General features: G+C 38.2%; 1 protein-coding gene across 7 annotated transcripts; it reads right to left on the bottom strand.

The window, feature by feature from the left end:
* Positions 1 to 537: 537 nt before the first annotated feature.
* MYH4 (myosin heavy chain 4) lies at positions 538 to 26,370 on the bottom strand. Of its 7 annotated transcripts, XM_045525238.1 has the most exons (40): positions 26,349 to 26,370; positions 26,090 to 26,138; positions 23,376 to 23,618; positions 23,128 to 23,271; positions 22,602 to 22,758; positions 21,847 to 21,874; positions 21,634 to 21,748; positions 21,124 to 21,216; positions 20,937 to 21,000; positions 20,691 to 20,789; positions 20,463 to 20,566; positions 18,531 to 18,669; positions 17,785 to 17,903; positions 17,534 to 17,683; positions 16,831 to 17,001; positions 14,947 to 15,256; positions 13,709 to 13,779; positions 12,730 to 12,817; positions 12,530 to 12,647; positions 12,079 to 12,202; positions 11,850 to 11,986; positions 11,464 to 11,719; positions 10,515 to 10,757; positions 10,021 to 10,197; positions 9,639 to 9,784; positions 9,244 to 9,334; positions 8,768 to 9,157; positions 8,154 to 8,280; positions 7,609 to 7,727; positions 7,292 to 7,488; positions 5,838 to 6,021; positions 5,593 to 5,758; positions 5,366 to 5,490; positions 4,786 to 5,094; positions 4,017 to 4,220; positions 2,189 to 2,314; positions 1,928 to 2,098; positions 1,737 to 1,841; positions 1,547 to 1,642; positions 538 to 775 (listed from the first exon to the last, which is right to left on the bottom strand). In XM_045525238.1, exons 3-40 carry the CDS (start codon positions 23,577 to 23,579, stop codon positions 623 to 625), a joined length of 5,820 nt encoding a protein of 1,939 aa, XP_045381194.1. In that variant the 5' UTR covers positions 23,580 to 23,618; positions 26,090 to 26,138; positions 26,349 to 26,370; the 3' UTR covers positions 538 to 622. The 7 variants fall into 7 exon arrangements, with proteins under 7 accessions (XP_045381194.1, XP_045381199.1, XP_045381197.1 ...); XM_045525243.1 differs by lacking the exons at positions 26,090 to 26,138; positions 26,349 to 26,370 and adding an exon at positions 14,874 to 14,884 and having other exon boundaries at positions 623 to 775; positions 13,709 to 13,777; positions 23,376 to 23,579; XM_045525241.1 differs by lacking the exons at positions 26,090 to 26,138; positions 26,349 to 26,370 and adding an exon at positions 13,966 to 13,979 and having other exon boundaries at positions 623 to 775; positions 13,709 to 13,777; positions 23,376 to 23,579.
* Positions 26,371 to 26,416: the final 46 nt, after the last annotated feature.

The raw sequence follows: 26,416 nt of genomic DNA, 5'->3' as shown, positions 1-26,416 counted from the left end.
ATCTCATGCCTGTTTTCTCTTCTTAGAATGACCATATCCTTTTCTTTTTCACCTCATAACTGTCTGCTCATCTTTTAGGAACCAGCTCATTCTTTGAGAGGCTTTGCTGGACTCCCCTGGTTAGCAGGTCACTCAGTGTTATCGCCACACTTTGGTATCATTCTTCCATCAAGAGTGTGTCTTAATATTTTGCTCCATATCTGTTAGAATTGCTATTTCCCCACTAGATTGAGGTCCTGAGAGACAGGGATAACTTTCATGTCCTTGGTGCCGATTTCAGCACCAGACACATACTTGATACTCAGTAAAATTGGTTGAATGGCATTGAGAGTTCACTTATCACCTTTACATCTCCTCAGAGCACCTTATTTCATCCACCTTCTGTCAAAGCTCACATTCATTTTTGTCATCATCTCTAATTGCACACAGTAGGAGCCCAACAAATATTGAATAAAGGAATTAGTTCTAATAGCACCATAGATAGATATTATAATTAAGAAACAAATGTATTTTTAGATTGCAAAATTCTCTGCAGATTTTATTTTCTTGATATACAGGACAGTGATAAAGAACTTCACATTTTGTGCATTTCTTCAGTCACATTTTCTTTTGTTAGAATGAATTACTCTTCACTTATGATTTTTGTGTGAACCTCCCGGCTCTTCACCCGCAGTTTGTTGACCTGGGACTCAGCAATGTCAGCCCGCTCCTCAGCTTCCTCCAGCTCGTGCTGGATTTTGCGGAACTTGGAGAGGTTGACGTTGGATTGTTCCTCCTGAGAACAGAAGTGCATTTGAGAGAACAGGAAAGTTTGACATTTTCCGATTGTTAATGCCTTTGTTACTAAAAGCAACTATAGGATTTGCTTCACAAATGGGAGAGCAAAATTCTGTTGTTTAGTGACATACTTATTTGGGGTCATGGCATCCCACAAACTCGCCTATGTCAATAAGTGTGCTTATAACCCCCTCTTCAGTCTCTCTCACTTGACTCTCTGGCAAACTGAAGATGCTACAGTGACAACAGGGAGATCAAAGTATCAGGGATCTGATGCAGTCTTGTTTCTTAAAACAACTTTAAAACATAGGTGCAGTGGTGGTATTGGGTACAGAAAACCTTAAGGAAGTTTTCAGAATTAACAGGATGAGAAAAGATAACTGTAGCCAAATTGAAAAAAACAGTCCCAAGATGGATTTATCATAAATTTAAATAAGGCTTAGAATTCAGGCCCTCATTGGCACAGGCCTTATGAGTACTGGGAGTTATAGAGTGTTCTGGATAACGGAGGGAAGTGGGTTGCAACCAAGAAGCATTTCTCTGTTAACATGTCTGGAAAATTGCTTAAAGAGGTTTCAGGAGAAATAAACTCAAATTTCTAAGGCTCTAATAATTTGGGTTTTTTTTTCTTTTTCATTTTAAATACTCATTTTTGTACCTAATTCTATATTTCCAATTTTGTGTTCTTTGCCTTTAGAAAGCCCTTTAAATTCATAAGCTTCAGACCCCATAAAACCTGCATCTGCTCTTTTGCTGTGGGGATACTCACAGCCTCTTCAGCTTGTCTCTTGTAAGCTTTAACTTTTGTTTGTAATTTGTCCACCAAGTCCTGCAGCCTGAGAACATTCTTGCGGTCCTCCTCAGTCTGAAAGAGGTAGCAAATAGATAGTGCCATTATTTGAAAACAACTCATTCTTTTTATTTTCTTGTATGCTGTAGGCCTGGAGAACCCTGGTCACCTGGTAAGTGAGTTCCTTCACTCTTCTCTCATGTTTGCGAAGACTCTTGACAGCCTCAACATTGCGCTTCTGTTCGCTTTCCACCTCATTTTCAAGTTCCCTCACCTGGAAGAGAACAAAGGCGTTTGACAGTTTGGCTGCAAGTAGCTGCATGAACAGGTCAGGAATTGGTTGAAGTTGTGGACACCCACCCTGGCCTCCAGTTTCTGGATCTGCTTCTTCCCGCCCTTCAGCGCCAGCTGCTCAGCCTCATCCAGACGGTGCTGCAGGTCCTTCACCGTCTGCTCCATGTTCTTCTTCATCCGCTCCAGGTGGGCACTGGTGTCCTGCTCCTTCTTCAGCTCCTCGGCCATCATGGCGGCCTAGTTAATAAATAAACCAAGAAAATAATGAACCTCAATGATAGCAGGTAACACACACGTGTCAGTGAGACAAACGCTCATCTTGCTCACATCAGTGATGGCCTTCTTGGCCTTCTCTTCTGCATTGCGGGCTTCCTGGACAATGTCCTCCATCTCTCCCTGGATATGGGAAATGTCTGTCTCCAGCTTCTTCTTGGTGTTGATCAGGCTGGTGTTCTGTTTCAAATTAATAAGAAAGAAGAAAAGCACATTAAATTACAACCATTCACATGGTCATTTTAACTAGTGTACCCAGGCATAAATTGTTGATCATATGAAATGTTTAGAATAAAAACCAAATCAGAAGTCAATTCTAAGGTTATGGCTTTTCTCCTTTCCACTCATATCTCTGTTAATAAAACTTCTTCTAAATTATTCCAGGTAAAATTTAATTTATGATACCAAACATATTTGACTATTTTCAGTGGCTGTTTTGTGAGCATAAAACACAACCCCCAGGCTGGGCACGGTGGCTCACGCCTGTAATCCTAGCACTCTGGAAGGCTGAGGCGGGCGGATCGTTTGAGCTCAGGAGTTTGAAACCAGCCTGAGCAAGAGCGAGACCCCGTCTCTACTAAAAAATAGAAATAAGTTAGCTGGGCAACTAAAAATATACAGAAAAAATTAGCCAGGCATGGTGGCGCATGCCTGTAGCCCCAGCTACTTGGAATGCTGAGGCAGAAGGATTGCTCGAGCCCAGGAGTTTGAGGTTGCTGTGAACTAGGCTGATGCCACGGCACTCTAGCCCGGGTGACAGAGTGGGACTCTGCCTCAAAAAAAAAAAAAAACAAAAAAAAAAAAACACAACCCCCAAAACTTAAAGTGCCGTGCCATGTAGTAATGCACAGCTCATTTAAAATGTATTAATTTTTAGCTGTTCATTCATATTTGTTGGCCATATATTGTTAATATAAGTGCATAAGTAGCATCATTATTGATATAAAAATGAACTAAGAATCCTGCATGTTTTTGGAAAGTTGATGGTATTTGAAATATCTGATCAATTCTGGTTGCTCATAATGAGTAAGAAAAATGTTGCATATTAATTTGATTTAAAATTATATGTAGCATGTGATTTTAGCCCTTCTATATTGGCTATTTTTATATATTGCAACTTTTGAAAATATAGAATAATATATGTTTATTATAAAAAAAGAACATTCAAATTAGAAAAAAAGAGGCAAAAAGTAATTATCATACTCTCTCTAATCAGAGATAAAAGAATAAACTTTGGTTTATAGTTCTGGATGTTTCCTTTATATTTTTACACAGGAAAAAAGATCATGTATCCTATATTATTTTTAAGTTGCTTTTTTCACTTACTATAATGTGAACGTCTGTCCATGGTGGTAAATGCATACTACAGTGGCTGCGCATTAGCCGTTGCGAGGATATATGACCATTTATTTAACAAATCCACTATACACAACAAATGCTAACTGGAATTATTGATGGCCTCCATGAATTTGAACTAAAGAGCTTATTTTTGTATCCCCTTGAGGTTAGCCTTATGTGCATATGTGATACACATGTGTTATTTAGTGGCTTACCTTCTTTCTCCTCTATTTTATTTGCTTATCTATTTGCACCTAAGACACGATGGCTACCAGCGTTGTGTATATGGTTATTTGTAGGTGATCTTCTGTGTTTCTTTATAACAGTTTCTAGAACTCCAGGTTATTTGAAATCAACATGATTATTCCAGCTCATCAATATACTTGTGAACCAGCTAGGTCCCAGTATGTACTTACGTGCATTTTCCAGAATTGTAGGAAGGGAACCCTGCCAAGATTACTCCTAACTTTATAAATAAGCTTATCTTCTCAAATTGTCTTCAGCTTTAGGGAGTACATTTGCTAACCATAATACCGAACCTCACCTGAGTGTGCAGAAGTTGCACACGCTCACTGGCATCCAGAAGCTCTTGCTCTGCCATTTTCCTGCTCCTCTCAGTCTGTTCCAGGGACGCCCTGAGCTCTTCCACTTCAGCCTGCATCAGGTTAGCTCTGCGCTCAACCATTGCCAGTTGTTCTTTAAGGTCGTCTTGGCTTCTGATGGCATCATCCAAATGTAGCTGAGTGTCCTACACAGAGAAAAAGACTCTTACTCATGCTTTAATTAAAGCAAATGCAAATTTAGGGTCACGTACACACTTTGATCTTAATAATTCAGAGTATGACTAGCTAGGAACAATCTGTGAGTACTGTTAATAAATTCTTTGTTGCTTGGATGGCAGTTCTACTCAAAAGAACATGATGTTATATTATTTTTGATTCTGAATCATAAAAAAAGTACCATGGCTAAATCTACCAAATTTTGGATCAGGAAAGCATCCTTAGAAAACAGCTAGTCCAATGGTGTTATTTTATATATTAACAAATGAAATCTAAATAAATGAATTGATTTAAGCAGTGGCATGTAGCCAAACTCTCTCATCACTTCCTCTGTTTCCCCACCCCTCTCCATGTGTTTTTTCTGCAGATCACAAAGCAAATTCTGCCTGGGCCTTCTAGAACTAAGCTCTTTTTCAGCTGTGTGCATATATTTTTCAACTGATTACCGACCTATGGGCCTCATAAAATATTAAAATTTGAGTTATACAATGGCACCCAGACTGTAGGACACCATGTGTGTTTACCATAACGTACCTTCAGTACTCCTTGTGTGTTTCTAAGATTCCTTATTGCCTCAGAAGCCTGGCGGTTGGCATGGTTCAGCTGGATTTCCATTTCATTAAGGTCTCCCTCCATCTTCTTCTTGATCCTCAGAGCATCATTTCTGCTCCTGATCTCAGCATCGAGTGTGCTCTGCATTGACTCCACAACTCTGAGATGGTTCCTCTTTAGCTGATCGATTTCTTCATCTTTTTCAGCAATTTTTCGGTCAATCTCTGATTTCACCTGATTTAACTCAAGTTGGATGCGAAGAATTTTGCCTTCTTCATGCTCAAGAGATGCCTTAATGAAACAACATTTATTTAGGTTACATAAAGAGGTTTTTTTTTCTCTTTCACATTATGATGATTTCTCAAGAAGGCATTAGAAAAACCACAAACTTTCGTACACCTTAATTTATCCTATTAACTCTGCATTCCCGAGGTACAATTCAGTATTTTTCAATGAATTACACGTGTTGTCCCCTAAAGGTTTGCAACATGATACATCTCAGTTGCTGTTAATTTTTCAGTTTATTTATAATGTATAACAGCTGAGCAAATGAAACATGTACCTCTGCTTCCTCTAGGGAAGCCTGTAGTTCACTCTTCTCTTGATCGATTTGTTTCTTTACTTTCTCCAATTCATGGATATGCTTTCCACCCTCTGCAATTTGCTCAGTCAGGTCAGAAATCTCCTCTGTAGTTTAATAACGAAATACCAAAATTCAGTTGAGGAAAATGAAAAATTGAAAAGATATTTCCCTACCATTTTTGAAATAGAAAGATTATAGTGACTCACGCTGTAAATTCTTATTCTCTCGCTTCAGAGTTTCAAGATGATCCAGGGTTTCCTCATAGGCATTCTTCACTTTGAACAGCTCAGTGCTAAGAGAACGGGACTCCTTCTGGGAGGCTTCAAGTTCAGCCTGAGTTTCCTCATACTTATGTTTCCATTCTGCCAGAACCTGGAAGTACATTGATAGTAAGCCTCTGAAACTGAGGATGATGCCAGTTTCCCCTTAGGGAGCCAATATCGTGGGTCACCTTGTCAAAGTTCCTTTGCTTCTTATCAAGAGCTACGCAGGCAGCGTTCGATCTCTCCACATCAATCATGAGGTCCTCCACTTCATTCTGTAGCCTCTGCTTTGTCTTCTCAAGAGAAGCACACTTGGAATTCACAGCTTCTACATGTTCCTCAGCATCCTGTAGACGCTGGGCCAGCTTCCTCCTGACAAGTGGGTCAGTGTGAGTGACCAAGAACAGATTCAAAGTCACCACAGTGAACATTATAAAACTGCTGGCTAGGAAAGCATATTTTCCCCAAGATTTTGTGCTCCTGTGTCCACAAGTTGTTAAGTGTTTCTCAAATAGCTTCTCAGTACTCATTTTATCTCTCCTAGAATTCTGTTTTCCCAAGTGAGTTCTTATCTTTATCTCAGGTCATATATAATATGTGTGTGTGCGCACACATGCATATATATGTGTCAAACATATTTATGAAGCCATTTTGTGTGTGTTAGTGTATGTGAGCGTGGGGAGGAGGAAGGGAGAAAGAGTACTGAGTAAGCACTTGAGCTGCCTGAGCAATGTGAAAATAGGAGGGTGAGGAAGAAATGGCAACTGTGAACAGGAGGTATGCCATCAGAGAATATTAGCATTGAATAACATCCTTTTCTGGTATGATCCTTGTTACTTTACAAATGAGGAACCTGGCCCAGAGTGACATGTTCAAGGTCATATGATTAACTGGTAACTTTCTGGATTTGGTGACCCTAGACAATAAATATTATTCCATTATTGCATTTCCCAAATATCCATCAAAGTCTTACTTATTACTCCCTTCACCAACCTACATAAGTCACAAACTCTCCCAGCTCAGACTCTTATCTAGAATGTTCTTTTTGCAAATGGCTGATAAACCTTCTCATTCTGCTTAATTCTGAGGTAAATCAAATTTAGGAAGGCTTCCTTCATGAGAAACATAGTGTTTTTTTCCTTTCATATGTAATTCCTGTGAGTTTTAATGCATAAACAGTATGTGTAACTAGTGAATAAATCCATTGATACTGGTGGTTAGTTAAAATGATGACAGGATATGACAGCTTTATTCTAAACATTCAATATTTCAGGTAAGGAAAAACTATTATTAATTATAATATTCATAAAAATGTACTATATAGTCTCAATGTCTTCATTTTTCCTTCTGTTAAAGAAAATTCTCATTAATTCATACAGTGTATGATGATGATTAATAATCCATTTTGATGGAAAGAAATTTAGATGCCACTGTGCCAGAATGGGGGCGGGGGTCTCCTCTTACCCTATTCCCAGTGGACATACACTGGGCTGTCAGAAGAATATGGTGGAATCTATCACCCTATAATAAGATAGGCTGAAATGCTTCATCTATCCCTATTCCTAGAATATTCTCTTTCTGATATTTTTTCTTCACTGTTTTTACTTTTATTTCTTTCAACCCCCTCATTGAAGGCCCTTACTTGGCCTCTTCCAGCTCCTCTGTGCGCTGGATGGCGTCCGTCTCATATTTGGTCCTCCACTGCGCAACCTCACTGTTGGCCTTGGACATTGCCCTCTGCAGCTCGGCCTTGGCTTCCTGCTCCTCCTCATACTGTTCCCGCAGCAGGTCACAGTCATGGCGGGAGGACTGCACAGCATGGGCCAGAGCGTTCTTAGCCTAGACCAACCAAAAAGTGTGTAAGTTTACCTTCTGATCATTGACACTCTCTGTGTGAAGTCCAATAGTTGTCATGTTTCACAGTTAAGTGATTTAAAGTATCAGCTGGAGCATTCTCACCTTAGTCTCCTCTTCTAGCTGCCTCTTTAATTCCTCAATCTGTTGTGTAAATGCTTGTTTGCCTCGGGATAGCTGAGAAACCAAAGCCTCCTTCTCATCTAGCTGTCGTGAAAACTCACCTGTGGAAGACAAAACATCAGTGACTTAGTTCTCTTTTCTAGGTAAAGTATAATTTAAAGAATGGAATAATGTTAGAACCCTCTTATTTCATATGATGAAAAGAATAACTCAAGATCTTCAGTGCTGTTAAGAAGGTTACTTCTTGTTTTTTAAAGAATGTATGAGCTTTCTTTTATATTTTAGGATTTGGGACTTTTTGAGTAATGCTGAGGCAACAAAAATCTCTTGAGCCCAAGGAGCTTAATTTTTTCCCACAATTATAGCTTGGAATCATTGCTTTTTACTATCTTATAATAAAGAGATGAAGGAGTAACTAAGATATGATGAATGGGTGTACACAGCCTGAGAAATGATTTGTGTTTGGTGGTAGAGGCTCGCCTTTTATTCTTCACCTCTCTAAAGGCCGATGATGTTCATTTACTGACCTGATTCTGTATGTAAACGTGCCTTCTGGGCTGACAACTCATTTATTAAGCGTTGTTGCTCCTCTTCCTTTGTTTTCACTTCACTAAGCTGGTCCTCTAGGGTGCGGCACATTTTCTCGAAATTTCCCTGGGGTGGGAAATAGGAAATGGGCAGAGTATACATTTCTGTTTGGAAGGCTGGGATTTGGAGATCTGTAACTGCTTGTGGAAAGAGGCTGAGTTTTATTTACTTTTCTATCAGATTTCTGTGTGGTTCCTATAAAGCCATAGAAGCATATGATCCTGGCTCAATTAATGAACACATGAATTAGATTATTTTTCTTTTGGAAGGCATGAGCATCATCTAAATTCTGCATCATGTAGAGTATGGTTTTTAGATAAGTCTTTCTTATAATTTGCATTCTTTCATGGCAGTAGTGACAGTTTAATGTGTATTCTAGAAATGAGATATGAGAATTTAAGTGATTTAATACAATAATGCCTATTAGGAATAATTTTTAAACTTCACATAACATCTAATGTTTGTGCAATTCAGCTAGATTCAGTCTTATATAAACTTGATCATTTTGAATTGTGGCAAATAAAGATGAAAAGGGGGAAAAGTTAATAAAGACCTTGGCTTTAGAAACAGTCTCCATGTTACTAGCAAGGTCATCGATCTCCATCTTCAGCTCACTCTTCTCCTTCTCCAGCTTCTGTTTGACCCGCTGCAGGTTGTCAATCTGCTCCCCAAGCTCTGCCACACTATCCGCGTGCTTCTTCCGAAGAGCAGCTGCTGTGGCTTCGTGCTGCAAGGTGGCCTCTTCCAGGTCCCTGCGCATTTTCTGGAACTCGGCCTCTCGCTTCTTGTTCATCTCAATCTGGGCTGAAGTGGCTCCACCAGCTTCTTCCAGCCTCTCACTGATCTCTTCCAGTTCCCGGGAGAGGTCAGAGCGCTGCTTCTCTGCTTTGGCCCGGGAGGCCCGCTCTGCCTCAATTTCCTCCTCCAGCTCCTCAATGCGGGCCTGGAAATGGTAAAAAATATAAACTCAGCTTCTTTGTGTCAGTAATTTTTGCCGTTGAATTAGACAGTTAGCAATCATGTGTTTACTTGTAACTCCTTGATCTTCTTCTGCAGCTGCATCCCAAGGGCCTGTTCGTCTTCAATCTTGCTTTGCAGATTGCTCATTTCAAACTCTTTCCTATTGGAAGAGCAATACATTAGCTTATAGGCAATTCTCTTACCAATCTTCTTTTCTGTGTATAATTTCTCTTACCAATCTTTCTTTGTATAATTCAACTTCTTTATACTGCTAGTTTTGAGGAAGTGAGTACATGTTTTACAAGTCAATAATGTACCATTTTTGTTAAATAAAAAAGTCAAAGATGTCATTATTCATTTTTTCCTGTGTGTCATGAAGTAATGTTTTGGAGATCTTTTTAACATATATTTCATCTGCACTGACATACAACAAGCAGGTAATAGCTGAATTATACCGTACTTACTTTTTGAGTTTCTCATCAAGTTGCTGTTTGTCATTTTCTATATCCATTGTGGATTCTTGTGCCAATTTGAGGTCACCCTCCAGTTTTCTCTTGGCCCTTTCTAAGTCCATGCGAAGTTTCTTTTCTTGTTCCAAAGATCCTTCAAGCTAAATTTATAATGAATTTTATTTATTTCAGTTCTTAAGCACTGAACCCTATGCCAGTAGGTAGCCTTCAAAGATACACAAGAAAAAAATTTTAAAGGTACTCCAAATAGCCCAAATATCATGAACACTTTATTATTTAGAAACCAGGAGTTAAAGGCTTATGAGCATCAGTGATAGTTTCATTTCACAATTATTTACTTTATCTTAAAGAGAAACATTTTGTTTTTCACACTTACATCATCCACTTGCTGCTCTAGCTTGGTTTTAGCTTTGGTCAGGGTGTTGACTTTGTCCTCTTCTGCCTGCAGGTCATCCAGGGTCTGCTGGTGGGCCTCTTGGAGAGCCTTCTTCTCCTTGGTCAGCTTTGCGATGTTTTCATCCAGGCCTGCCATCTCTTCTGTGAGGTTTTTCACCTTTAGATTTGAACAGATGACAGGAATGTTAACAACAACCTGTCATCTTGATGAAAGATGGTATAGTAATATCTCAGGACAATGTCAGTGTGAGCTGGAAAATGGAAACCAGAAGCTAACCTAGACCTACGTGGCTGAAAAAAATAGAAGGTAAAGGTCAAGGTAAATAGAGAGAGGTGGTGAAGACTAAAGAGATGACTTAATTATAACAGTGTTTTTCTTTCATATTCAGTGATTTTAAGATTAAATTTTAAATTAAAATATTCCAGTAACAAGTTAGTACTTGTAAATATTCTAAAATGGGTCATGATTTGCACCTTGTTCTCTGTGGCATGTTTCTCCTTCTCAACCTTGGCCAATGTCAGCTCAAGGTCATCAATGTCTTTCTTGAGTTCTGAACATTCATCCTCCAGTTTCCTCTTCTTGGCTGTCAGCTCAGCATTGATCTCTTCCTCGTCCTCAGCTCTCTCAGTCGCCTCCTTGATCTTGGCTTCAAGTTGGATTTTGGTTTTGATGAGCTGATCACACCTTTCCTCTGCATCAGCCAAGCTATCTGCTTCCTAAAGAGAAAAATTAAGCATTTTCATTTGTCTAAGCTGTTTCTACAAACACACAGTAATTTGTTGAAAGGTGGAGACTTCTGTGGCTCTACTAGGTTGGTCAACACACAAGCCAATCAACTTGCCAAGTTTTAAAAATCAAACAGACAAAGTGTTAATAATTTCAATCTTCTGGTTAAGTATGATAACATACTTTCTCCAAAAAAATTCATGTGTGGAAGGTAAAATCAGGAAAACTAGATTGTTGGCAAAAATCTGCAACTTACTACCATTTGCAACTTTGTAAAAGTCACTTATTCATTCTAGGACTTAGTTTCCTCACATATAAGGGGGGATTAATTTAGCCCTTTTTCTGCCCTGGTAAAAACAACATAATTGCTATTTTATGCACAAAAATATTCACTAAAGAGAGAATAAACTAAGAGAAAATTCCATAAAGAAAGGAAAATGTGTAGAGATATTTTTATGACCTTGCTCACTGATGACCAACTATGTATGAATGCACATATGAACATATGCAGCATAATATGTGACTTTGCATCTACTGCTTCTTTTTAGGTTTCAGCCAGTATTTTTGAAAGGCAAACAGTTACAACAAACGTTTCAGTGGAAATGGTTTAATTATAAACCTAGAAAAAATTTCTCATATCCAGTCAGACAGTGATTGAATAAGATGTGGCTGAACTGTGCAATGTGTAATACTCACAGCTTGAACTTGGAGTTGCAAGTCATTTTTCTCTTGCATCAGAGTTACCATCTTTTCTTCGAGTTCTTTCCTTTTTGCCTCTGACTTAGCCAGGTCTTCTTTGGCTTTTTCAAATTCTTCCTTCATGTTGGCCATCTCCTTTTCTGTTTCTGCACTCTTGAGGAGGGGCTTGATCTTGAAATATAGCTTCATCCAGGGCCAGTGCTTCACATTCATAAAAGCACGGATATTGTACTGGATGCAGAAGATGGACTCTCTGTAGGAAAAGAAAAAAAGATGTAAATGGAGAAGAATGTGGAAATTGACAATCACTCAACAAAAGTAATGACTACATCGGATTTAGTGATGAAATTGTGCAGAAGGAAGACTCGTGCTTGGTCCCTCACCTCCTCTCCATCATCTTCCTGAACTCTACTCTCATTAGGTACCCTCTGCAGATAGCCTGAGTGCGTGTGATGAGTTGAGCCAGTTTTTCATCTCGCATCTCCTCTAGAGTTCCCAACAGGCCAGCTTTAAAGAAGACCTTGTCAAAGACCAAGCTAAGTGTTATTTGCATTCATGAGAAAGTACAAAAGTGATGACATTATGATAGATAAAAATTGGAGCTGGTGGTACCTTGGTATGACCAAACTTATATTGGGTGTGGTCAACATCGATGGACCCAAGGAGCTTCTCAGAAGCCTTCTTGCTGTCAATGAACTGACCCTCTGGGATAGCACTTGCATTTAGAACCTTGTATCTGTCAGAATAAAAAGAATGTACAAATGTGATTTTTCTTCGCTAAAAAAAAAAAAAAGGCTGAACACTTGGTAGCTATCATTGAAAAGATGACAAAGATTAAGTTTTGGAGAACAAAATGCCATTAAAAAATCAAACAGTGCTTTATGTAAAACTAGGGAAAGTAAAAAGAAACTTATGATAATATAAACCTAGCCTTCTTTGTTTTATGATCACATTTCAAGTAATTGCATTCCATTTTTCAAGGAAAAGTTTAAAAATGCTTGAATTATGTAGCAATTTTGATGTAGACTAAGACATTGAAAGGGAAAAATAATGAGACACAAACCTCTGTTTGAAGTCTGCATAAAGGATTCTGCTTGGGAATCCTTTCCTACAGATGCGGATGCCTTCCAGCACACCGTTACACCTCAGCTGGTGCAGGACAAGTTCGTGTTCCATGGCACCTAAAAGAAAGGTATGTTTTCTATATAATAGTCTAAAGAGAAGTCACACTAGAGTCTTATTTGGATATCAGAAGTGCCTTACCAGGAGTTTTGGTTTCGTTGGGAATGATACAGCGTACAAAGTGGGGGTGAGTGCTCCTCAAGTTGGTCATCAGCTTATTTAAATTCTCCTATAAAACCATATGAAATATTTTAAAATAATTTCTAGTTACATCTATGTGAGAGTCCCTATCAATGGTCCATAGTCAATTGTGCCCCTATTTTACATTTTGATGGGCTGTCTCAATGAAAAACAAATCATATGACCAAGAAGAATCATACATATGAAGTATAGATAGGAGATTACAGATTACACAAAAATCAGTCAATTTCAGTTTGTTATTCCCAAGCACTGCCAGCCAGAGAAAATTTATATTATGACTTTGGACATTTGGAGTAGATGTAATTGAATATAGTGATTGCTTTTAAAAGAGGTTTCATTTCATGTGAAATTTGTTCAATATCAAATCTCTTTGATTTGGGGCTTAGAAGTGGTTCATTTATCATAAGGATTGATATGAAGAGACACACTGTGTGTCTTTTTTTGTTAAACTTTTTTAGTACATTTTCCACATTTTTTGGTACAATACTACCACTTTCTTCAGTTTCACCATTGGTATCTTTTTTTTTTTTTTTTTTTTTTTTTTTTTTTTGTGGAGACAAGATCTCATTCTCTTGCCCAGGCTTGAGTGCAAAGGCATGATCATAGCTCACTGCAACCTCAAACTCCTGGACTCAAACGATCCTCCCACCTCAGCCTCACAAGTTGCTGGGACTATAGGTGTGTGCTATCACACCCAAGTAATTTTTTAAATTTTTTGTAGAGACAGGGTCTTGCTATGTTGCCAGGACATCCTGGGCTCAAATGATCCTCCCACCTTAACCTTCCAAAGTGCTGGAACTACAGGCATGAACCACTGCATCTGCCCTCACTATAGATAGCTTTAAAAAAATATTTTTCTGTTATGATAATTTAATTTTTTAATAAAAATCATTCTCTGGAATTCAAGAATATACTTTACCCTGAAAAGAGCTGACACTGTCTGGAAAGAAGAACCCTTCTTTTTGCCACCTTTCTTTCCACCACCACCCTCTAAAAAATAAAATAGAAAAATTAAAATTATTTGCAAGTCTTTTTTGTTCTTTTGAGACAAGAGTCTCGCTCTGTCGCCCTGGGTATAGCGCAGTGGCATCATCAAAGCTCACTGGAACCTCAAATTCCTGGGCTCAAGCGAATCTCCTGCCTCAGCCTCCTGAGTTGCTGGAACTATGGGCATGCGCCACCAGACACAGCTACTTTTTCTATTTTTTGTAGAGATGGGATCTCGCTCTTGTTCAGGCTGGTCTCGAACTTCTGAGCCTAAGTGATTCTTCTGCCTCAGCCTCCTAGGGTGCTAGGATTATAGGCGTGAGCCACCATGCTTGGCCATAACAATCTTTTAAGTACTATTTGTAGACATCAGGAATGCTAAAATTACTTTTGGAACTTAAATTTGCTCTCATTCATTTGCATCATTCCTGTTCTTTCCATATCTCTCCTCTCTCAATTGTAAATTAAGAAAATATAAGCATTGGCTCATTTTATAGGCACTCAGGAAAAAAATCAACAACAAAAGAATTGTAAGTGTAAAGGGTAGATGTGGGTAGGAGATGGGATTTCCCTATTTGGAATCAACAGTGTCTGTTCCCTGAAGCAAGGGCCAAGGAAACAGAATAGTAATGCCCCCTGAGTGCACACATCACCTAGAGAATAGGCAAAGTTGCATGCTTGGTCCCAGGATGGTAAGCCTCTGCTTACCTGCAGGGAAATCCTATTTCCTGTTTGCCTGTGCTTCCATGTTGTTACTTTCACATCTTTTCTTAGGGCAATTAAGAGCACAGAACTTTAATTCCCCAAGCACCAGGGTCCTGACAAAGGATTTCCTTAACTCCAGCTTAGTTGGATCCTTGAAGGAACCAATACTATTAAAATGGTAGAAATGAATTGTATGGTATTGGGCCAGTCACTTAACCTCTCTGAGATTCTTATTTTCTCATTGATTAAATGAGGCTGTGGACTAAATGATCCATCGTGTCAATTTTAGCTCTGGAAGTCTATGATTGTAAGACTGCACCACAGTTATTAAATATACTTGCTTTCATTAGACTCATGTTGGCCAATATTTTCATGTTAGGTTTTGCCCTAACTATATTTGCCTCTGATAAACAGTTTATTTCTATTTTGTGACTCTTGTAACATATTGATGCTGTTAAAAATCACCTGCTTCACCAGCTTGTCCCCCAACGAAGAGGAAAGCCAGAGTCTTCATTGCAGACTTCTGGTACAGCCCGACCACGGTCTCATTCAGGGGGTCCTTGTTCTTGTCAAGCCAGCCATTAATGTTGTAGTCCACGGTGCCGGCGTAGTGCACCAGTGAGAAGTGAGCTTCAGCCTTGCCTTTGGCAGGCTTGGGCTTCTGGAAGTTGTTGGACTTTCCAAGATGTTGTTCATACAGCTTGTTCTTGAAGGAGGTGTCTGTTGCCTTGGGGAACATGCACTCCTCTTCCAGGATGGAGAAGATGCCCATCGGCTAAGAATAGGGAAGAAAGGGATGATGATAATGAGGCCTTCAGAAAGTTATGCCCCAATAGTTTATGTAGTAAACCTGAAAGTACAGTGTTTCAGAAGAAGACTCGGAATGGAAAATAGGCATGATCCTACTTTACTGTCTCTTTGCTACTGAAATGTGAAACAATCTTTACCTACCAAGAACATACGGGAAATCTGTTTGCTGAAAAGACTCATTTTGAAAAGACTCATTTTGAAAAAAAAGTACATCTGTGCCATTTGGTAAACTTTGTGTTCAGGGTATAAAATTAAATTCCAGAAGTACCATTTTGAAACTGAATTCTCTATTCCATAAATGTATATATCTGAATACTTTCTTTCTTACTGACAATGTAATTTCCTTCACCTCAAATCTAGGCATGACAGAAGTATGAAGAGAAGAGAGATTATATATAAGGACTAAAAATGGTCCATTCCAAATAGAAAAGTGCATCTCATGTTGTATCATTAAAACTCTTTGTACTTTAAGCTATGTTCCCCACCACTGCAAAGTTAAGTGATGGTAATTTGGTTTTGCTTTCTAAGCAGTTTGACTCTTCTGAGTGGCAAATTTGATATGAAAGACTGAAAGAAAATTCAACTTTGATGATTTCACAAATTCGCAAATTGTCTCCTAAAAACTATTTTGATGATCCACAAACTGAAAGACTAGAGAAGAAAATAAATGCCTTTCCTAAGGACCACACAGTTTTAAGGAATAGTAGAGATATTAAATCACCAAATTAACATATCTTTTCCCCAAATTGTACAGACCTAGTCTGCTTTTAAACTCTTATCTTTCATATTTTTGTGAATTTTTACCTGAGTATTTGAAGTTTTCCTAGATGGCAATTGCATTTATTTCTCCTTTCCCATTGCTTAGGGAAGAATTCATACATACACTTTATTTGTATCAATAGGTACATGATGAGCTCCCAATACATTAATAAACTACTTTTGGAAGTGATTAACAATTGCTTGATGAGTTTAAATATATCCAGATCTGATGTACCTACTGTTCCACCCCCTTGATAATGGGAAATTCAGGGCTCATTTTCTAGGTAAGGTCATATACGGGTTTGGAGTTTATTCAGTAGTCATCGTGAATAGAGAAAGACAAAACAGCAACAGTTGAAGGGCTAACCTTCCAGCCTTTAAGACATCTTGACAAACTCTGCCTTGTCACACATGAGGGATGACACACGCCTAATATGCCAGAATAGATACACCGTGGTTAATTACAATACTCAGAGGAGTTGCTCTAATTTCATTCCTGTCTCCCATAAGCATGAAACCATATAGGAATAAAAGTGAGGGAGGATGAAGTTATTAAACAGAATCTGTGAATCTGTGTGTATGTGTGTGATAATCATTTTTCTACAAACTACTGTACTTTGTTCATTAATAACAGATCACTTGTGACACATCTCACAACCAGAGTATATAAGTGCATCATGAAACACCAGTGCTTATTCTTTGAGAGCTGGGATTACAGTTAAGCATAGGGAGGTGGGCAATTTGTTTTTCCTGGTTTGAAAGCTTGAAAAGTCATCAAACCTTCTCAATGAGCTCGATGCAGGCAGCCAGGTCCATGCCAAAGTCAATGAACTCCCACTCGATGCCTTCCTTCTTGTACTCCTCCTGCTCTAGCACGAACATGTGGTGGTTGAAAAACTGTTGCAGTTTCTCGTTGGTGAAGTTGATGCACAGCTGCTCCAGGCTGTTGAACTATAGAAAAAGATAAACATAGGAAATTGCTTATAATTCAGGTATTCATCTCTACAGAGCAACTACTAATATCTTCTGAATTTGAGGCATTTTGACTTATTAAATCATAAACCTTCCGATTGTTTTCTTAATATATAATTCTAAACAAAGGAAAATCAATTCCTCAAATACTTTGGTTTCCAAGTAACTACATAAAATCATATTAGGCAAAATACTATTAAATGAGGGCTCTTTCAAATATTCCCTTAACATAATTTAAGAAAGTGTTTCTATTCTCATCTACTTGGAACCAGGATAGATTTTGAATATTTTAACTTCTCATGGACCATTTTTCAAGACTTCTACACTTGAAAGAATAGATTCTCTGTCTTTTTCTATTTATACCTGTTTAGTTGTTTTCATTTCTTTTCAGCAGGAATTATGTTTGTACTTTCTGTAAAGTACATTTTGTAAAAATAATTTTGAATACTGTAATAAGATAGATCAAATGACTGATTTGCACTTGCTAATTTTCTGTCAGTTCACTACTCACATCAAAAATCTCAAAGCCAGCGATATCCAAGACCCCAATGAAGTACTGCCTGGGCTGCTTGGTGTCCAGCTGCTGGTTGATGCGGGTGACCATCCACAGGAACATCTTCTCGTAGATGGCTTTGGCCAGAGCACCCACCGCATTATACACCTTCAAGAAGAATGGTAGGTTAGATTTTTGAATTGGAAGCAATGATGAACTCTTAAGTCTCCTGTGGTTCAAATAAATCAGGGACTTTAATTGATGTTTACCTGCTGCACAGTTTGCCCTTTGGTGACGAACTCGTTGCCGACTTTGACCCTGGGGTAGCAGAGGGCTTTGAGCAGGTCAGCAGAGTTCAGACTTGTCAGATAAGCAGCTTTGTCAGCAACTGCATGAATAAGGTGAGAACGGTGAACCTGACCATAGCTTACACAATTTAAGATGTGAATGATGATGACTAAGAAAAAAGATTGTGCTCGAAGAGTAATATGAGCAAATGTCACCAAACCTATTCATTTGTTCATACTGCTTCAAAAGTATTGCCACTCTTGGCCCTAATTTTAGTCATTTCTTGTGGTGATAAATTGGAGCTGGGGGAATTAGTGCTCTGTGTAATATTTAAAATATGACAAAAGCAGAACACAGATTTAAAAAAAAAAAATGTGAGAAACCCTAACCTAGAGAGCTAGTGACAGGAAAATTAAGATCTCTGTCTTTTCAGTGCATGTGGACATACAAATTATTTACTGGAATAAACATGTTTTAATCAAATAGCAAATACTAGCTTACAAAAATCAATAAAGAATGGGATGGTCAGAAACCACAAACTCGTGAGGGGGAGGGAACTGGAAAAAAAAAAAACGAAATCACAAATCTTCACAAATTTTGGTAAAGTAAAACATCAGGCATTGTGTCATTTACTTCCCCTAATACTTTTGCCCCTCATAAGATACATAAAAGAAAGTAAAAACATGATCCCTGTCTCTGAAAAGCTCATCTCAACAGTGAGTGGTACCTTCAGTGCCGTCTGGCTCAGCCTGCTCTTCCCTTTGCTTTTGCTTGAATTTCATGTTCCCGTAATGCATCACGGCCCCAGTGAGCTTGTAAATGGCCACCTTTTCATCAGCGGTGAAACCCAGGATGTCTATAGCACTCTGTGGAAAGAGTTGAATTAACTCACCTCGCAATTATCACCATGCAGACTCCCTCAGGACACCAGGCCTGCCTCCCCGCTTTTTCCTCATCACGCTTGCCTTATGTCTGACTAGGACTTTGCTGTTTTCAAAAGGCACTCTTCACCTCTTTGATCCACACAGCCACACCAAGCGGCATGTGTCAGTCTTTCCATTTGAGTCATGTGGACGGGAAGGATGTTATGTGACTTGTCCACACTCACTGAACCAGGACTCAGAGGCATGACTTTTGTTGCCAAAAGGAGAGCTTTCCCCATTTTTCCATTTCGGCCTGCCCTCTTCCTCAGGCATGTGGTCCTTATGGTCTCGTGGCTATCCTTGCTTCTCTTTTCCAGTCTCACAAAGCTCTCTTTTGCTCCTCCTTCTCCTATGTCGTCCTAACCTAATACATAATTACGGTCTACCTTCCCACCCTAATGGGCATGAAGGATGCAGTTGGAAAGATGTGAGAACAGCATTGGCCCCAGGTATTTCTCCACATGCCTCTTTGGTATCAAGCCACAGCTCAGCTGACCGTGAGATGCCTGGGAGTGAACTTTACCTGGCTTTTCATTTTTCATGCAGGGAAGAGACATTTGTGAAAAGAACTTTCTCCTTTTAGCGAAATATTTCTGTGTCTTTTTTCTCTATCAGATTTTGATTACCTTTTTAGTTGCCCATGTAGGCTTTGAAAAGGCTTATAAATGGGGGCAGGCATCATGGAAGGTAGAGGAAAGTGTGTTTATTTACCACTCTTGTCTCCTAAGACTCTTACCCCGGTTATTGCTTTCCCGTTCCAGCTCACTAACTACTGATTCACAGAACCTAGACGTTATTACAGAGGTCCTAGAGAAGATTTCTACATTTTTTTTTAACTTCCCAGACTAGGGGTTATTTGTCAACTCCATATCACTTTTGGACATATAAGTAATAAGTTATAGAGAGTAAAAGCTGATATTTATAAGATAAAGGCACATAGATTATTCACTCTTTGAAAATAATATTTTAAAAGAGAAAGTATTTTTACAAGCAAATTTCAACCCTATCTTGGGAGTGTTAGGATATTCCCACTGATATTAAAGTTAAAAATAAGGAAGGAAGATTATTCAGAAATTTAAAAGAGAACATGAAATACATACAAAGTTTATGTATAAAGAAAATATGCCCAAAAGTAATAATCTTTAAAAAAAGAGTTATTGGTGGGGAAAGAATGCATGTTTTCAAAAATCAATATAAAGGCTCATGGAGTCCCCAAAAAGAGTATTTTTGAGGTAGACAACACATTTCTTCTAATGCTGCATAGGAAGGAGAGAGGCATGTACCATCAGCCCACAGAGATTCATTCAAAACAGGTTAAATGTTTACATGTGATTGTAGAGGAACTGTGTGAATTTCATGTTCAGTTATTAAACAATGTAAAATATTGTGGCTCTTACCCAGTTTCTTGCGAAAAACAAGAAGGCATAAAACAGAAGAGAAACATCAATATTGGAGTATAAATATTGACCAAAAATGACCAGTAAGATAGAATAAAAAAACCTATTAACCAAAGAATGCCAAAGATCTAACATTTCTTACAGGCATCTAAAGTTTTCTAACACTTGTCAAGGAGAGCATTGGAATATTCTGTAATTTTCTCCCAGGGGTAAGAAATCTCAAAAGGTACTATTACCTGTCTATATATAGTCTTTCTGCTACTGCTTTCCACTCTAATAGAGGAATGTTGTATACTGGAAGATGAATTTGCTTTTTCCTACTTTGTTCTTATTACTTACGTCTGTGGCCATCAGCTCTTCCTGGTCATTGATGCTGGGCACAGTAATTTCACCTTGACTGACAAAGGCATAGTCGTATGGGTTGGTGGTGATCAGAAGCATTTCTGAACACATGGAAAAGAACAATATATAGACAGAGTTACTTTGGTCATCAAAAACATTTCAGAGGGACTTCTTAAAAGGGCTGTTATTCCTCTTTGATAGAAATAAATCAAAGATGCTTTTTACCTATAAGCTCTGGTTTCTTATTGGACATGATTTGATAAAATATGTGGTAGCTTCTTTCAGCCTGTAGCTGGAAAGTAACTCGGGACTTCTCCAGTAGATCTAGAAAGTCAGATAAGCTCATTTAAAAGAAAAGATCACAGTCAAAAATTAAGCATTTGAAAATTTCACACAACATGAATATGAACAAGACTTTTTCAATATGTAGTCACAAAGAAGATTCTCAATCACTAATATTTATTAACTTACATGTTTCAATATCTGCAGAAGCCAGTTTGCCTGTGGCACCAAAATGGATCCTGATGAATTTACCCTTAAAAAGGCAAAGGAAAGCTTATTGTAGGTATTAAAAAGAAGAAACTATTTCTTTAGCTATGGACCAAATAGATAGAAAAATATTGACACCACATGTACAGAAGTGCCAGTGCTGACTTACAAAGCGAGAGGAGTTGTCATTCCTCACAGTCTTGGCATTGCCGAAAGCCTCCAATAGGGGGTTGGCACTGATGATTTGATCTTCCAGAGTCCCCTTAAGAGAAATGAATAAGATAGCAAAGAAACTCTAGAAAGGTGACTTGCAGTAGGTAATTTCCCATGGGCCTCTTTCCTTTCCCCTTTTCCCCTTCATAGCATTCTCTAACTTTGGGTAAGGCTTTCTAAAGTGAGTGAAAAGGAGGGCAAATTGGGGAGTGGGGTACGGCAGTGATGAGACCTTGATTTCTATATCCCTGAGGCCTACTTTTTGCTCCTAATAACTGGTTATGAGAACTTTTACCTATTATGCTTGCTAATACATTGCCCTATCCTTCACATTCTCATAAGCACTTCCAAGAGTTATTTTCCCAATTCTGGCATCATGTGTCATTGGTTGCTGTGGTTTTGAAGTACCACGGTCAAATGTTAAAGCCCATTACTTCCTCTATCCTCAGATGAATATCATACTCACCTGCATTTTGCCACCTGCAGTTTCCTCTTTTTTCTTCTCTCCAGTAACTGCAATTGTTGCAAAGTACTGGATGACACGCTTAGTGTTCACAGTCTTCCCTGCACCAGATTCTCCACTGTCAAGTCCAAACAGAAGAAAAAGTCAGAATCTAAGGCAGTAGTAACCACTATACTGATCAAAACTCAACAGAAATAAAACCATAAATTTACATACGTAATCAGAATTGACTGGTTCTCACGATCTGGGAAAGAGAAACCAAAGGTAATGTTAACAAAATACACTGTGCATGGGTTAACACAATTATAAGCTTACAAAGTTATAAACTCAAAATTGTCTTTTAAAACTCCCCATTTGCAAAAATAACTGCAAAAATCTGTGCTTTGCTTTTCATGAGATTTAAAGAACTAATTTGGTGCCAGTTAGCAAAAGATGTGCTAATTGATTAGTGTTATACTCTCATTACTTTTAATATGATAGAATATGTAATATGTTATTTTGCCATTTTATACATGAGAATAAACTATCAGTATCAAATTAATAACAATTTTGTGTCCCATTCAGTAGCCTGGTACGTAGTTCAAAATTATATCATGTTATTAATGTCCAATCCAAGGTTTCATATAGTGTTTGTGATAACTTGTCATTATGAGATTTGAAAGCTTACTTTTGAGGAGAGATGATATATTAGCTATAATTAAAATGCAGATTTGATGCTTAAATTTGGTTCATTTTGAGCTGGAATTAGTACTAGTTAATTTGGGTTTTAGCACAGAAATCTTAGCAAAATTTCCTATATTTTTAGAATTGGCACATTTTATTCTAAATATATTTGCCCAATTTTATTATTTCTCTTATCATATTTGTGCTGAACATTTTATTCTCAAAGTACTGGCCTTTTGTTTTCTGTGTTATTAGTATACAAATATTTCACAAATGGCTATCGAAATTGTAATTACGGACTCACTCACCAGTCAGCATGAACTGATAGGCATTGTCAGAGATAGAGAAGATGTGGGGCGGGGCCTCCTGGCGCTTCTTGCCTCGGTAGGCTGTCACCACCTCGGGGTTGTACACTGGCAGCCACTTGTAGGGGTTGACTGTGACACAGAAGAGGCCCGAGTAGGTCTGTTGGAAAGGATGGGGTTGTTCAATCAGCAATCACCTCATTAATCTACTGTGGAAATACTGCTTTAAGGACAAGGGGAGAGAGACCTAAGTACTGTGTCAGTTTTCACAAGGCTTAATGATTTCATTTCATTCATTGTCTCCTATCATCTGTTGCTGCACAAAATTCTTCAATTTTTCAACTAATTCAGTTAAGTGGACAGCTTTCCCAATGTGTATTTTTAAATTCATCAGAATTTACAACACTAACCAAATGACTGGTCTTAAGAGAATAGTGCAATAGCCAAATCTATCTGAAGTCCTTAGTTTGTTTCAGTTAACACAGTCAGCACATGGAGTCAGTGAGAAATAACGTTGCAGGGCACTCACGTAGATCATCCAGGCTGCATAACGCTCTTTGAGGTTGTACAGCACAGCAGGCTCATGCAGGTGAGTCATCATGGCCATGTCCTCGATCTTGTCATATTTGGGAGGGTTCATGGAGAAGATTTGGTCTTCCTTAACTGTGACAGTCTGTTAAGAAAAGAAGGTGTCAGTGGGTATGAACTAAGTAGTAGAAAAGGATCAATAATGTCTCCTCCCTCCCTCCCCCCAACTTTTTTTTTTTTTTTACTTACAGCACCACCTTCTGTCTTCACTGTCACTTTTCCCCCCTCCCTGCTCTGGATTACGCTTTTCACATAGGACTCCTTAGCGTCCACCACAAAGACAGATGTCTTGGCATCAAAAGGCTTGTTCTGAGCTTCAATTCGCTCCTTTTCTGACTTTCGGAGGAAAGGAGCAGCCTCCCCAAAAACGGCCATCTCAGAGTCGGAACTCATGGCTGCAGGTTATTGATGGCAGCTCAGCACTCGGTGTACCTAGCGGAAGAAACAGAGCCAGATAACTGAGGATTGGGGTGGAGAATTGTTCTGTTGGCTTCACCTTAACATGCTTTATTTGCCATACTTGTTTCCTCACTCCTGTCTTTAGGGACCACTCCTGTGGGCTACGTCCAGGAGCTGAGCTATCTGCTCATTGATTTGAAAGCCCTATGTTTGAAGCTTAATTTTTGTGACATTTTAAGCCTCCATTCCATCCTCTGTATTGTAAGCCTTAGTTGAGAAATGTGGAGGAATTAAATTCAATCAGCAAAATTTGTGATGCTCCAAATATGCTCAGAATCTTTTCTTTTTCTGCTTGCTTTTCTTTCCTTTCCTGTTTCCAACCATCCTTCCTCTTTTTTTTTTGCATTGTGATGATACAAAGAAATGGAAAATAACTTTTCCAGTGGCTTTACAATTTAAATGAACCTATTTAAAAATCTCAAATATAGGTAGATGTTAAGGCAAATTTTCCTCTTGCCCCAAATTATTAAAATTGATGTAAAAATCATTAAAGTTGGATGTGAAAAGTTACATCTGTTCTTTCAGGACATAAGACCAAGTTGAAAACACCTAATAAGTACAAATACACTGACAGGTATTAGGTACATACAGGGAAAAAATAAGTACAACGAAAGCTGAAAATCCAACAGATAATTCTGTCTTGAGTCAAAATTAATTCTATGTCATTGGTTTTAAATTCTGTGAAAGTCAGCAGCATTACTTAAACCAAAAACAACTTTAAAAGATTCTTGGAGAAAAAAGGACATTTGAATTTTTAATAAAATTTTACAGTGATTGTGTATTTTTAGTTTGTATTTCTCTTTGTTTTTAGTTGGATTTCAGCATACCAGTTGCTTTTTTAAAAAATCTGATTCTGATTGCTTTAGGTCTATATATCTCTTTCCCTCTGCTTCTCTTTTAAAAATACCAGGATTTTAAATACTTTTCTGAAATGAACAGCCAGTATAAAATCTCAAGCCAAAACTTAAACTATTTTTCCCACTGACAAATTAATTATAAGAAAAAAAATAAGTCCTGTTGCTCTGATGGCAGGGACAGGATGAGTGGCCAGAGTAAAAGAAGGTGACCCCTGTGGAGCAGGAGATGGAATGGTTGTGGAAAGCAGTGTCTTGGTTGCCAATGACAATGACAACAAAGACGATGACAACAGCCAAAATCTTTTGTAAGTTTTCCAGAAAAAGTCTTGGTCTTTTGTCATCAGCATTAAACTTCCTCTCAACTTGAAATGTTAGATATGGAATTTCCCACATACTCTATCTCTAAAATCAGTCTTATCTGTAAAAGTCTCCTGATGATGTAGTGAAATTTAGACATATTTTTAGGGGACAGATATTGGAATATTTAATCTTAGAGTTTTTTTCTTTGAAAGAGAAATGTTACTCTATCACATTTTGTTTTTGTTTCTATGTTTGTTTTCACACTAGGCAATTTTGAATTAACGACATACTGCCACATAGAGATTACTATAATGCACTGTATCCACGAAACACAGAAAGGTTGTTGCTACCCTTCTCATCTCATATCTTAGATCAGTCGTTCCCCAACTTGTGGGTCACAAGTCCCCAAGGAGCCTCAGGTTTGTTGCAAGGAGTCCTTGAATCCACGTACACAGTGGTAATTGCCTCAAGTTTGAACAAGCAACATTTCTACATAAACACTATGTTTTTTCTCCTTTTCTAAATGAATATATATAGCTGCTGTATTAAATAAAACACTTAAAATAATTCTTAAATGTACAGTAGGCTTTCATTATTATGTATAGTCTTAACATAATATTAAAACTACCTGTCTCAACATGCACAGTTAGAGGAGGTCCATTGAGTCTGTGGAGGACTCCTTGGAAACCACTGACTTTCATCATAGATGGCAAGAGCTGGAAAGACCTTAGCAGTCCCCAGCCTCCTCATTTTACTGATGAGGAAAGTAAGGCTCAGAAAGGGGAAGGGTCATTCAGTGTCATAAAGGTGGTAAGTGGCAGTGCTGGGACATGAGCTCTGTTCTCCTAAATCCAGGTTCATTGCTAATTCCACTGCAACACTCACACTATTTCAAAATACATAAAAGCTAACTGGCTTCACCCAGGCAACTAGAATCAGTGAGAAGCATGGATTGAAACCTAAGAATTTTGACTTCCAGATCAATACATTGTTGATTTTACATGCGATCTCTCTGATAAATTCTTATTGGTTACATTGGAGTCAGTAGTTCACATTAAATATTACATATGATGGTTGCATTCTTTCTGAAGTTCTAACAACATGTGAAGGGGAAGTTTCATTAAATTTTGTTTGATTAAATGGCTTATGAGAAGTTATTTTTAAAGAACAGCTACTCCTTGTATGCTATTCCCAACACTAAACTATGAAATATAATGGTAGCTTATTACGATGTAGCAATATAGAGATCCCTTTGTTCTTTAGAGTGTAATGATAAATCACTCTTACCTCTTGTGTTACCAGATGAAGAAGGTGGCAGCCTCAAAGCAGACAGCTACTGTTGAAAGAAAAAACAAAGAGAATGCAGGATTCTTTTTTCCCTCCATTTAATCACAAAATGCTAGTTAACTATATTGTGTCCATGTCATCCTTAGGAATATTGGAAAGAAAAATTAAAATTTGGGAAATAGTAGCCATCCCCCTTAAATGAAAAGTCATTATCATCAGGAATGTAAAACTAGCTAAGTGTTCTTCCACGAATACATACCTTTAAGAACTTTGAGGAAGGACAGGACAGAGGCATCTCGGCTCCACTTTTATAGAGACCATTCTGCA

This window comes from Lemur catta, chromosome 15 (assembly GCF_020740605.2).
Source record: "Lemur catta isolate mLemCat1 chromosome 15, mLemCat1.pri, whole genome shotgun sequence".
Taxonomy (NCBI): Eukaryota; Metazoa; Chordata; class Mammalia; order Primates; family Lemuridae; genus Lemur; species Lemur catta.
This window is presented reverse-complemented; position numbering and strand designations above follow the sequence as displayed.